General features: G+C 48.9%; 1 protein-coding gene across 16 annotated transcripts in view; it reads left to right on the top strand.

Annotated features, from left to right (window-relative positions):
• The window catches only part of RBFOX1 (RNA binding fox-1 homolog 1), an 861,682-nt gene extending 850,799 nt beyond the window's left edge, over positions 1-10,883 (top strand). For 9 of the 16 annotated variants that reach the window (XM_080830150.1, XM_080830148.1, XM_080830140.1 and 6 more), the window contains 2 exons: positions 8,962-9,037; positions 10,603-10,824. In XM_080830150.1, the coding sequence (XP_080686276.1) occupies positions 8,962-9,037; positions 10,603-10,725 (199 nt within the window). In that variant the 3' untranslated portion in view covers positions 10,726-10,824. Of the gene's footprint in view, positions 1-8,961; positions 9,038-9,408 lie in introns of all 16 variants that reach the window. The other 7 variants (XM_080830139.1, XM_080830147.1, XM_080830141.1 and 4 more) reach the window with 2 other exon arrangements.
• Positions 10,884-12,941: the final 2,058 nt, after the last annotated feature.

Raw genomic sequence — 12,941 nt, 5'->3', positions numbered from 1 at the left:
AAATTGATTTGTAGTTAATTGGTCTGTTTCCAATAAAATGTGATGTGTATTATAATAGGGTGTGCAGGGTGTTCAGGGAGCATATAAACAAAGGAACCTAGTAAAAATAATTATAACATTTATTGAGCGCTTGCTGTGCACTAGGTGTAGTTCAAAGCTTGGTACAGGCAACAGCGATACCCTATAAAAATAAAACGTCTCTATCAGTTTACTTATACAAATCAAAGATATCCAGATAGCTCTGATTCAGCCGTGAGGGAGGGAGTGCTGTATCAGTGCAGAATTTTAATTAAAAAAAAAATAGAACAGCAGTTATTAAAAATGCAGAATCCATTTCTTCCTCCCATGTCCCTGCCCTAGAGATTCTGATGTACAGGTCTGGAGCCCGAAAATCTGCATTCTTACAAATTCTCCCAGGTAATTCCTAAGTCTTCAGGAACCACAGAGCTGATCAGTCAGGAATCTCCCCTTTCGGTGGTAAGGAGAGCACAGGACAGATTTTCCTAGAGTTGCGCTTTGCAGTATGGCGGCCGATAGCCCTACTGGCTACAGGGTCCTTGAAGTGTGGCTGGTCCAAACCGAGACGAGCTGTAAGTACAAAACATAGACTAGATTTTGAAACCTTAGTACAAAAATTATGTAAAATTTATTTTTGTATACAAATGTATTTGTATATCGTATATAATGTTTTGTAGATCATACAGTATTTTGTAAACAGTACAAATACAAATTATACTTGTATACAAATTATGTTTTTAAAATTATGTAAAAACACTTTATGACATTAATAATCTTTACATTGATTACCCATTGGAATGATAACATTTTAATATGTTGGATTAAATATATAAAAGTGAATTGCCCCTCTTTCTTTTCAAGTTTTTAATGTGGCTGCTATAAACCTTAAAATGTCTCATCTCTGGCTCATTATATTTTTATTAGTACCATTCTGGAGTTAGATTTTCATTCATTTTGCTCAGGTGAGTATTGAAAGGGTTTTTGTGCCCCAAGAACTGGTTTCTTAGAGGCGAGGGATACTCAGCTGCCGTTAAAATACTGTGACAGATCATCTGGACTCTGGCAGCGTATCATGACTGTGTGTTTTAATTTTGCCTCCAAGCGGGGGTGTGGTTAGCGTGTGTTGTACGTCTGCTCGTTCTTCTCACCCTCCCGGTTAAGCTCTCGGAATGTCTGAGCTGCTTACACAGGGCACGGGGGCTCCAGACGCTTACCTCAGGGGTGGTTCTGACGGATGTACTCCATGGGCTTTCTTGTCGTGACCCCCACCAGGGATGGAGAGAAGGCGGTGAGTGCCAGCTTGATGGCATCGACGTCTGACACTCACTGGGTTGCTGACTAGCCGGTAACCCGCCACCCTCACGTCAACCTCACTACTGCCTTACCCAGTCTGTATGCACCATTACCTCCATTCACAGGAGGAGGAAGTCGCTCAAAGAGGAGGTGAACGTTCTGAGATGACTCTTAGCCGCTCCCCCAGTAGACTGAGCCCCAGCTGGGGGCCACGTTGATTTCAGAGCATGATGGGGATTTCTTAGTGATTTTGGTAGAGCAGTTGTCAGGACACAAAGAAGGTGAAGCAGCCTTTGTAAGAGGAGGATGGCCTTGGGCTTGGCGTTAAAGAGCGCACAGCTATGGATGAGTCTCTTGTTGTAGGAGGCATTCCAGAGTGAAGGAACGATGGCCAAGAGCAGGGCTCACCATGTCGTCTCAACTCCCAGGCAGTGGCTGTGACCCTGCTCTGATGAATCCAGAATTGAGGTTCTTATCTCAGACCTGTTCTGTTGGGGATTCAGAATTGGAAGAGGTTTTGAAATGCATGGGGAGTGTACAGAATGGATGCTGCCATCTGATCGCCATGGGTGGTGTGCTCTGCTTCTCACAGATGTTACAGGTGTTACAGGTAAACTTACGAATACACAATTGAGATGTGTGACAGTTTGGATGCGTAAACTCTACGGCTCCCTAGTTAGAACTGGAAGAGTCCCGAAGCTGCTTTTCCCACTGGTTCTGAGCAAAGAAAACAGGAGGCTGGAAAACGTAGTAAGTGATTCGCGAAGGTGACGATTTCAAATCCAGGCTAAGGAAGTAAACGGCAGCATTCAGACATGTCAGAGTCCAGGTGAGATGACGTCATGTTGTTCATTTGGAGAAGTTCTTCTGTTGCGACTTGGCTGTTTGGGGGGAAATTTTGCTACTTTCGAAGTGGTTTTATAGATGTTTTCAGTTTGCGTCTGGCTAAGTTCCTCTTCGATGTATCTTGAGAAGCTTCTAGAATACAGCTTGCTCATCCTCCCCCCCCCAACCCATCCCGCCCCACACGTACCTCTCCGTAGACCATATAAAAGTGGCCGACGAATGTCAGCATCCAGACTAAAGCTAGGAGAGGCTGCAGGAATCACAGAGGAGTGTTTCCTTCCAGAACAAGTTTGCTGAGCCACTGAGACCTCAGTAGACTCTCCGCAGGAAAGTGAACAGGAACACCATCAACTTCTAACCCATCTCTCTTTTAATTCTTTCCCAATACATTCAAGTTGTCCCCATCCTAATACTTTCCCCTGATTGTGGCAATCCAGGATGTGTGGCCTGGGGTCCTGCAAATCCTCTTCTCTCTTCCTGTGGAGATGAAGCAGTTGGATGGGCCCCAGGTCTCTCGGTGGTGGACAGAGACCAACTCATTGTCTTTGCTGTGAATGACCCTGGAAGATTTGCTGCAAATCTTGGCCATTATTAACCATGTCTATCCTAAGACCTTCTCAAACCAGTGCACGTTGTGCTAACCCAGACTCTGCAGGCTGAAAGTTGTGACGTTCTACCGTTTGAGAGAGGGTGGTTGCACCCTGAGCCGCCTTGGTTGTCTGGTCGGTGTTGGTCTGCATGAAAGTGAGAGCGCATTCATCTACAAGATAGCTCAAGCCATCCCCAACCAGGAATTGGAAAGGCCTGCTGTGACCTCCCGTATTCGGGGCTGCGGCCTTTCATCTTTTGAAAGGAGGGATTTTGCCTCCATCCTGAGCTCCCAGAAACCCCATAAGCCAAGGGGACCTGTCAGATCCTGCAGTCCAGAATCCCCGAGGGGTTTGTCAGAAGCCCGCCACCACTTTCAGTAGGAAGGTAGGATCTTACTAGGTTGTGCTGCATTTTTACTTGAGGATGAGTAGGAGATGCGTCCGTAGAGAAGCAGAAATGCCCATAACGCTCTGTTTTTGAAAATGGGTTGATTTGCAGTGGCATCAGGTCAGGCACTAATGCAACTGCTGGGGCAGAGCGGAGGGACCCCCAAAGCCCATGTACCCTCCATGTGGCCTTTTTCTTCCCCTCTCTGACTGATAATTACTGTCGCTCCTTCCCAGCCACAGAGCATTGCCAGGAGCAGAGCATTTTCCCAAATGCAAAGCATGCCTGATCTGGAACAGTGTTCCAGGTGCTTTCTTTCTGGATGGGGGGAAGGCAACAGCCTAGCAGTGGATGATACCAGCAGCAGCGGCGAAAACCAAAGGATTTTCTTTTAAAAGTCCTCTGGTGTTTCATTTGGAAGAGCTCAAGAAACCCGAGGGATGCGGTGGGACGAGGGGCCCCTCTTCCTGGGCAGGTTAACTTCTGTCTCCTCAGTGGGTGCCTCAGACACCCAGACTGGGGTGAGCCATCCTAGGGTCCAGACCTCAGTGGACCCTCCAGGAAAGTGAAGGGGGAGGACATCCCTTAGCTTCACCGTCGCTCTCCAAATAACAGGCTGTTCGAACTGCGGGGTTACGGTATGGTGGTGCTCCCTTTGCCGAACGTGTGTGACCAGCACGGATCCATTTCCCCAGTGTCTTTTAGACTGTATCTTAGATCCAATGAGGAGGGCGCTGTGGCCCCTGATGACAGTACAGACACCCCAGAGATCAGGATGCATACTCTTTTGAAGCCTACTCTGCCCTGCTTCTTGGTGTGGTGGGGGCACAGTCCTCCAGGCCTCCTCGCGGTGGTCAGGCTGTCCAGGAGAGCTACACGCCACTGGGAACTTCTCCTGTGGGGTGAGGGTTTTTTGCTCCCCTTCCTGCTCCCTCAGGGTCTCCCCAGCTATATCTGGGACAGGAGGCGTGGGGAAGTGATGCTGCAGGAAGAATAAAGGTCCGAGAGGGCATAAAGGCTCTTAATTGAGATAGAGTAAAACACAGACAGGGAAATTAATTAGTGTTCTTACTCTGTCCCTATAAGAAAATCACTTCACTGTGCTAGAATCCTGGTCTGGGCCCCAACACAGCTCTACTGTATTTCATTAGTATCCAGCTTATTTTCAACAAAATTCAGACAGTACTAAGAAGTAATATTTACATCTCTCTGTAGAGTTGACAAAGCACTTTAACAAACACAGGTTCTCTTTCCCACTCCATGGGCAGCATTGTTAGGCATTTTAGTCCCCACCTACCCCTAAGCTCAAATGCGGCACTCCGAGCTCCGTCTGTAACTCAGAAAGTAGGTAGTGCTTAACTCCGACGGTATCTGTAAGTTGACTGCTAGAGCGCCACGCGATCGGGTTAGAAGAGAACCTTTCCCTTGTCTCTACGGCCCAGAAGTCTGGGCGGGAGCGAGAGCCCGGCTTGGCAAGCCCCGTGTAAGACCCCCCGCATCGCAATCACCTATCCGTAGACTCACTTCAAATTGTACCTGGTTTCTTTCCATGCACTTGATGATTAGACCGGGCTCAGACCCAAGAATACCACTTCATGCGAACAGGAAAATGAGGCTCAGAGAGAGCGACTCACCTAGTCTTTGAGGAGGGACATTGCGAAGGTAGAACTTGAACCTGGATCTTCTGGCCCCGTGCCCTGTGCTCTCCCCAGCACCATGGGTGGCCTCCTTGTTTTCACTTGTTGCTAAGGTCAAAAAACAAAAACAAAAACAAAAACGGGTTCATGATGAGGTGAGGTCACCCGCAAAGCTCTTATCTTCTATTCCGTTGTTGGGTTGGCTTTTCCCTAAAGGGGTCTGATGAGCTTGATGGCATGTTGGCCAGTGTTCTGCGAACTCTCAGGGGTGATGTGAAATTACACATGCTGTATGCCCAGAGTCCCCAGAAACCTACCTTCGGAGTGTCTCGAAGGGTTTGGAAGGTCTGTGGGAACAGTGACCTAGAATCTACAGGAGGCGCCCCTGGAGAATCTTGGTTGCGGACAGAATCCCGAGGATGGGTGCAAGTGTCTTCTCTCCCGGTTTACTCCTCCTCTCGCTGCCTTCCCTCACGTTGCGACGATGGCTTGGCCCTTGGCTCCCCTGCGCCGTGGCCGGCGCTTGGGTGGACGCTGGAGATTAAAGGGCCAGCCTCCGCCGGGCTGACATGCCTGGCGGGGGTGGGAGGGGTCAGTCATCAGGCCGAGGGCCAAGCACACAACACTGTTGCAAGACTTGCTCCGTTACCTGCAGGGCAGACAAAGGCAAAGACTATAAAGCACAAAATGAATTTGCACGTGTTCTCAGAGTAGCGGCGAGGCCGGTGTGCCTGGAGCACAGTGAGAGAGGAGCAGGGGCGACCCAGGCAAGTCTGGGTTTCCTTCTGGGCTGAATGGAAAACCACTGGAGGGGTTGAAGCAGGGAAGAGGTACGATTACATTTGTATCTGACTAGCTAGATGATGGATGGATGGATGGATAGGACAGCAGGATGGATGGATGGTGTAGAGCTGTTAGCCACAGGTGTAAGTGGCTGGTGGTTTGGAGAGACAAGAGTAGAAGCAAAGAGGAAAGACTTCGGGCTGTTGTGGATTCGGTTCCGATGAAACCCCGGCGGAGGTTAGGGTGGCCGCAGCGGGAGTGGAGTAAAGTAGACACAAGGAAGATTCCATCTGTAATTTCTGATGGGCGGGATGTGGGAACATGGCAGCATCATGACCAGGTCGCTCCACGGTCCACTTTGCTGAAGGGAGGGGCGGCGTGGAGGGTGACGGCGGTGTGTGTAGGTCACTCGGAACGTGGCGGTCGCAAGACATCTTCCCGTCACTCCCATCGAGGTCCCTGGGAACTGCCACTTTTCCTCTGGGCTGTGCTCAGCCAGCTCTGAGGACAGGAGGTCGCGGACGTGCCTGGCACATCTGCTGCAAGGCTAGCCGTCCACTCCGCGTCTTCCCTAATAACCTTGTGTCTAAATTGTCGTGTCACACAAGGGCGTGTTTAGAAATTAGCATTTGAAAAGAAGCCTCCTTGCTTTCCGTTTGAGCTGACATGGTCCCTTTTCCTCTGTGGAAATGAAATTTATTAATCATAATAAAACCATCGGATTCTGAAGGTAGAGGTCACCCCGAGGAGAAAAGGAGCCTGCTCATTTACGAGGAATAGTTCAGTGCCGCTGTATTTTTCTTCTGCCTTGGAAAAGAATACTGCCAAATTGTTACCTTGGGTTTTCCACAAAGGTTGAAGCTCTGCCCCGGGGTTAGAGGCAACTAAGAATTTACCGCTGAAGCACGCGGAGGGCAGAGGTGGGCGTCGCCCTCACTGAATACGTTCAGACTACCAACGCGTTATCTCCTCCAAAGAGGAAAATCTTGCCCCAGTAAAACCCTTCCCCCCAATTCTAAAAAAAAATTGATTTCTGGAAATGGGCCTTGTCCTACTCGTCTGGAAGGAATACCATCAAAGGGACACACTGGCATCACTTACTAAATTCCCTGGGATTTTCAGTTTATCTTTGCATTTTAAGACCAGCTTTGCCGGGTGAAAGTACATTAAAATAATCCTATTAGTGGTCTCTTTTTTCCTCCAGACCAATGACAGACTATTTTCTCACAAAATGAAAAGCAGCACCAAACTCCTAGAGCATGTCCTTTTCACCCCCATTCACATCTCCTTCTAGTGATGTGGGCAGAGGCCCAACTTTCACGGGTGACCTCTCTGAATCTAAGATTTCTTCTAAAACTCCCTCCTCCGTCTTTAACACACCCTTGGTCTTGGACTTAGAACTGTTCTTCCTCCCAGAGAGAGGGAGTGTTGCTGTCCGAAAGCCATCTGATGGAGACAAATCAGTCAAGGGTGCCCCAAAGAATGGAGAGCAAGAGGGGTTGGCTGTTCGTTGGTTTCCCTGAGAGGGTCACCTCGGAAAAGAGATGTCCCTTCGCGCCCCAGCATTGCGGGATCAGGAGAACGCGGCGTGTTTAAGCAGGAAGCCTCATCTAGGTCATCTGAGCTCAGAGCCCTTGGAAACCCGCAAGCAGGCTTTAGGAGTAGGACACAGCTGAGGAGAACTTGGTACCATCAAAAATTTCTTTTCCCTTTGGGGGTCTAACTTGGACCCTAAAAGTTAAAGACGCTCTCTTAGGTCTCAGCCAGGCTTTTTCCCACTATCCCAGACTCTCTGGGGTGAGCTACCAAGGGAGACCCACCAGTACATTCTTATCCTCCAGTTGTGGAAAAGGAGATGGGAAGGAAAGTGGGGAGAAGACAAGACATAAACACAGGCAGCTGAGACTTTATTAAGGGGAGGGGAGCTAAAGGTGGACAGCGCAGACAAAGCATCTCTTCTTACCTCGTTCCTTCGTTCCCTAAAGCAAAGTCCAGGAGTCACAAGCCCTTGGTAACGGACGTGCATCTCACGTAGTGGCCGGTACACGCGTTCCCCCACTGCCGTGAGCCTGGGCTGCTAACGGCGCAGAGCGGCCGCCTCCTTCAGAGAACCCCCCGCTGCCAGAGAGAGTCCATTGAACCCAGAAGTTATCCTCCATTCCGTACGGAAGCCCACAACTCCTACTTAACTTCCACGGGCATTAAAAAACCGACGTCCCTGTCTCCAGGCGGGGTCCACTCTGGGGTGCAGCTCCCAGGGTCAGGCAGAAGTTAGTCTCCAGCTCAGACCACATCCTTGTTTCTCTTCTTTCTCAGTCCCCAACCCGCTTGCCCGTCCGCCGCCCCTCTGATAGGCTCCTCAACAGAGCATGTGCAGGATAAGGATCTCCATTCCAGGGAACCTAACCTCGCCCAGCGCGCACCTCAGCTTCGATCATTAGCAAGACCAGGGTGCAGACTGTCTCCAGGAAGGCAGCTGGCAGGTCATTCGAGTCAGGGTCGAGACACCACAGAAGGAGCCTACGGGTTGCCCTGAGAGATTCAAGGATCAGCTCGGACTCCGTTCGGCCCTGTGACCCCGAGCAAGTCCCTTAAACTCTCTGAACCTTCATTTCTGATTTGCTGCTGTGTTCAGCCCCGGACGCTCAGCAGGCATCCCTCTCTGTGTTTATTCCAAAGCCCGTCCTGAAAGGCACGGCAGTGCAGGGAGGGGGGGTGGGGGAGGGGCATCGAAAACCTCAAAGATGAGCTCTTGTCCTCAAGAAATATTGTTCGAAATGGGTCCCTTCTCCGAACCCGACCACTGACTGATGAGGCAGAAGTTCTGGGGTGATAGGATCGAAATCAAATCAGACTCATTCTTGAGTGCGGAGTGTGTGTGTGTGTGTGGGGGGGGGAGGTCCTACAAAGCCTTCAAGGGTCCTCCTGTTCAAGTACATCTGTTATTTTCTGAGACGGTGGACCCTCACCGCGGACTAGGCTGCTTGACCCTTTGCGACCTACCTTGTCTCGCTTGATTGGTAACAGCTGAATTAGCAGAAAAGACGGCGTCTCTAGGGAAAAAAGAGACAGGTCCCCCGCGGGTACAGGGCTTCTTAAAACCACCCCTTCAAGTTGTTTCTTCTGCCTACCTCGGGCTCCGTGGTAGCTCTGCGAGCAGCGTAGGGAGGGCGCTACGAGAGAGAGCAAAGTGCGTTATCATCTCGCCAGAGATGCTAAGGGGACGGAAGAATGCGCTGGACACAGCTGGCCTTCTCCGATGTCGTGGGGCAGATGGAAACGTGTTCCCAACCTCTGAAGACACATAGGGCCTCTCCGCACGGTCTCGGAATTGTTGTATTTTAGGGTTATCGGGACTTGGCAATTGCATATTATGGACTCACCTTCCCCCGTGTTCTCCTTTCAGTTACGGACGAGTTTATGCTGCCGACCCCTACCACCACACACTTGCTCCAGCCCCCACCTACAGCGTTGGTGCCATGGTGAGTACCAGGCCCTCCTCTTCCTCACTTCTTCCTGCTTCCCTTCCCTTCCCCCAGCTGGGACCTTAGCATACGGGTGGACGGTTGACGTCCTCTCACTTTCCCTTAATTGAATTTGTCTCTTGTGCTAACAGCAGCTAAAATGCCACATTAATCCTCCCAGTAAACTTGATAAATGTCTTAATTTCTTGGCAATGTAGTGCATGTAAGTTATTATATTTCTAATTTTGCAAGTCTCACCTAGCAGAGCACTTACCTTAATGGAATAATTAGTCATTTTGATAATTAAATCCATCACTAACAGAATGCAGTGTCAATGCAGAACTTTTTTTTTTCTTTTTTTTTCCCTCCCTCGCTGCTCATTCACATAGCCCCAAGGTTCCAGCCCCAGCACAGACTTCAGAGGAGCTAAGCTGCACACTTCCAGGCCTCTGCTGTCAGGCAGCTGAGAATCTGACTGCCTCTCCTCCCCTATTACAATTCATGTTTAAAGTCATAGTCGCCCAGGAAAGAAAATAGAGAGAGGGGCACACTTTGTGCGTGTGCCTAGTACCTAAGGAATTAGAAGGAATCAGCTGGGTTTGGGAGTTGTCTTTTGTTTTCGCTTTTTTTTGGGGGGGGGTGGAGTCTGGGGTTTTGTTTTGGGGAAGGGTGGGGGGGAGGGCAAAAACGGGAGGTGAGGGTGGGGTGAATCTGCCTGTACTTGTTCAAACTTCTATGCACTAAAACTCTTGAGTACAGTAAGACGTGCCCATCGCGTGAGAGCGTATGCAATCATTAAAAAGCTTCTGGCATGCAGTTTTCTGCTTGGGATCAAGAACACCAGTCCTTATCCTAAAAACAAATCCCCATAGGCATTCTTTGGAATCGCCCATACTTTTAGAAAAAAAAAAAAAAAAAGGGAATAGTTAAGTGCCACCTCATAGCCATCTAGAGCCGTGACCAGACACGTCACTGGAGCTTGGCCATAGAAATTCAGCCATGATTCGGAAACGTGTTATTTTCGCACAAGCTCGATGACGTCAAGCGATTCATCCGTAAACTCCCCTCTCAAGGACAAATTCCATCCAGGGTGTCGAGCCCGGGCAAGTAAAGCCGTTGATTTAGATTTTCATCCGGGTTTTGCGTTCGGCATCTCTGCCCCAACACCGAGCCCGCTTGAGGAGCGGGTTGGAGAGGAGAGCCGCTCGCGGCATCCCCCCCGCCGGCTACCCCCGGCTCTCGGAGCCGAGGGTAGACGGAGCTTTGGCCGACGGGATGCTGCGTTCATGAGTCAAACGAGCCAACGGAACGAGTCCGGGCACATCCTTCCATCGCCCAGCCGGTGCCGGAGTTCTCCTCTCCAGCGGGGCTGGCCGACGGGACTCGGTCAGTCTCTTTAGAAAGAGACGCCGAGGGAGGTCGGGACTGGCCCCGTCGAGAGCCCCGCGGAGACTGAGCTGGGATGGGGAGGGGGCGCCTCCCTTTCGGTTGCGTGTCTGTTTCTCACATGAGTCTTTTTTGATGATCCACATGTTGCAAAAGGACAATGTAAAAAACCCACCCCTCAAATTGCTTTGTTTCAGAATGCTTTTGCACCCTTGACTGATGCCAAGACTAGGAGCCATGCTGATGATGTGGGTCTCGTTCTTTCTTCATTGCAGGCTAGTATATACCGAGGGGGATACAACCGTTTCGCTCCATACTAAATGACAAAACCATTAAAACCTTCCAATGTGGGGAGAGAGGAAGCTTTCCGAGGCCTGGGTATTGCAATACACGCAGTAGTACATCATTTTAGCAGCTCTAAAAATTAAAAAAAAAAAAAAAAAAGAGGAAAAAAATTACATTTTTTATCTTATACCTCAGATATTTTGTTCTGTGTATTTTAATATTGTGGGTCTTTAATTTCTGAAGGTTCCGTAGTTTGGTTGCTGGCTGTAGGAGTTTTTGTGGTTGAACTAGAGAGACGCTAGCTATGAATAAAAACCGGTTTAGGGCCATATCCAGAGTGCTATATCATGTAAATGAATTCTATATGCTGAATCTTAAGCTACTGGGGTTATCAGCTGTCTGGGAAGAGTGTTAAGTGACTACAATAGTCATTTTTTTCTGCATCTGCTTTATTTTATTTTACGAGCGGGTAAGGGTGGGGGGGAGGGTCTTAGGGGACGGGGACTGGGATTTGGGCTAAAAGGAAACCCAGAATAGTAACTGATGAATCCAAACGACCCACTGCACCAACAATCATATGTCAGCGGTTCTAAGTTACTCATTGAGTTCAAGCCAAAGGTTCTGTTGTTTAAGGGAGTGCTTCTCCAAGCACTTTGTGCATCCAAGTTGAAGTTGAATGAAGCTGTGCAAACCCACCCTTTAAACCATTCCACTTGGCCGTATTCAGCTTCTCAACCAGCCGCTAGTTATTTAGGCAAAAACTGCTAGTTAGGCCATCAACAAGCATTCTTTTTATATTTCTTCCAGTATAATAAATTATTGATATCATTGCTGACTTTTATATTACGGGAGGGAAAAAAATAACATTAATAAAAAGGTGATAAAAAAGCACTGTTTCTATTTTTTTCTTTTTTTCCAAAAAAAGAAAGTAATAAAAACTTAAATTCTTTGTACCAGTTAAAAAAAAATGTATAAAATTTACATCTGTGCAGTGGCGTTGTTAAGTTCTAGAAACAGTCTATGAAGCTTTAGTTTTAGCCTAGTAGAGCAACTGTTAGAGACAGATGTATAATTTTTATGGAATTACATGATAATCATATTCGGATTTATAGAAGCATTTTACAAGTATTGCAATCATTGAGTAGAGATAATCATGGTATTTTCATCAGCTTGGTACTTTTTGAAACATGACTGTGTTGTGTGAGCAATCTGCAATTTTTCCGTCCGTGAGAGCCCGCCCTCCTCCTCCTCCTCCTCCTCCTGGTCCCCGAGGAGTCTCCCAAACCAGTATCTTTAGTTCCGTCTCCAAGGCCCAGGACACTCGTCAGAAGGAAGCAAAAAAAAGTAGGTTTCACCCTCCTCCCCCCATACCCCCCTCCCCGCCGGAAGAACAAAGCTCCGCCCCCCCCCCCCCCCACTCCCCGCAAGCAGGGCCAGAGTGACAGCCGAAAAATTGCAGTTTGTACTACTTCTGTTTGAACTCTTTCCATGTTGTCCTGTTTACAAGTTAACCTAAGTTGGGGTATCTGTCACGGGTCTTCCTGTTTTTGTATTTAAACGGAACACAAACAGCGGCCAGCCGCCTCCAGTAGTCCCGCTGCCATGGGTCAGTCTCCTTGTGTACAGCGTAGGCCCTATGGCGCGCCCCTCAGCCAATGATCAACTCACCGCTGTGGACCTGCCAATCGCTTTAACAACTCCGCTTTCAAACAAAACCAGACAAAACTTAAAAAAAAAAAAAAAAAAAAGTGTGTGTGTGCCAGCTTTTTCTCTTGTCATCCTATGTGCATGCAGTAAGATCGGTTGGATATTAAACCATCAATAAAGTTTCACAAGATTTGAAAACAAAGTTTCTGGAGCTTCGCTATCTAAGACAGATGCTCGGGGATCTGGAGAGGAGCCAAGGGGTGGTGGTGGGGTGGGGGGGGGGGGGACTGCTTAGCAGCCAGAAGCAAGCATGTCAGATGTTCTTTTCTGCAGACTGATTTGGGTGGGGGAGCCAGGGGCCAGAGCGGGTGTTTTTAGGCCATTCTCATTCCCCCACCTAGAGGACAGTGCTGGGACCGGGGGTGCCGGGCAGATGTGTTTCTAATTCCATGAAAACGCTCCGGCACCCTGCCCCCCGGAGAGGGGAGAGAGGTCGAAGGGACGGGGGTGCTCGGGAGAACCAAAAACTCTCTCCCGATGGCCTCCGAGGTCAAAAAATCCAGAATTTGCATTGTATTTGGAATCACAAACGTAGAATTCTTAC

This window comes from Martes martes (genome assembly GCF_963455335.1).
Source record: "Martes martes genome assembly, chromosome: 18".
NCBI classification, from domain to species: Eukaryota; Metazoa; Chordata; class Mammalia; order Carnivora; family Mustelidae; genus Martes; species Martes martes.
The sequence above is the reverse complement of the archived record's forward strand: the minus strand, read 5'-3'. Positions and strand labels throughout refer to the sequence as shown.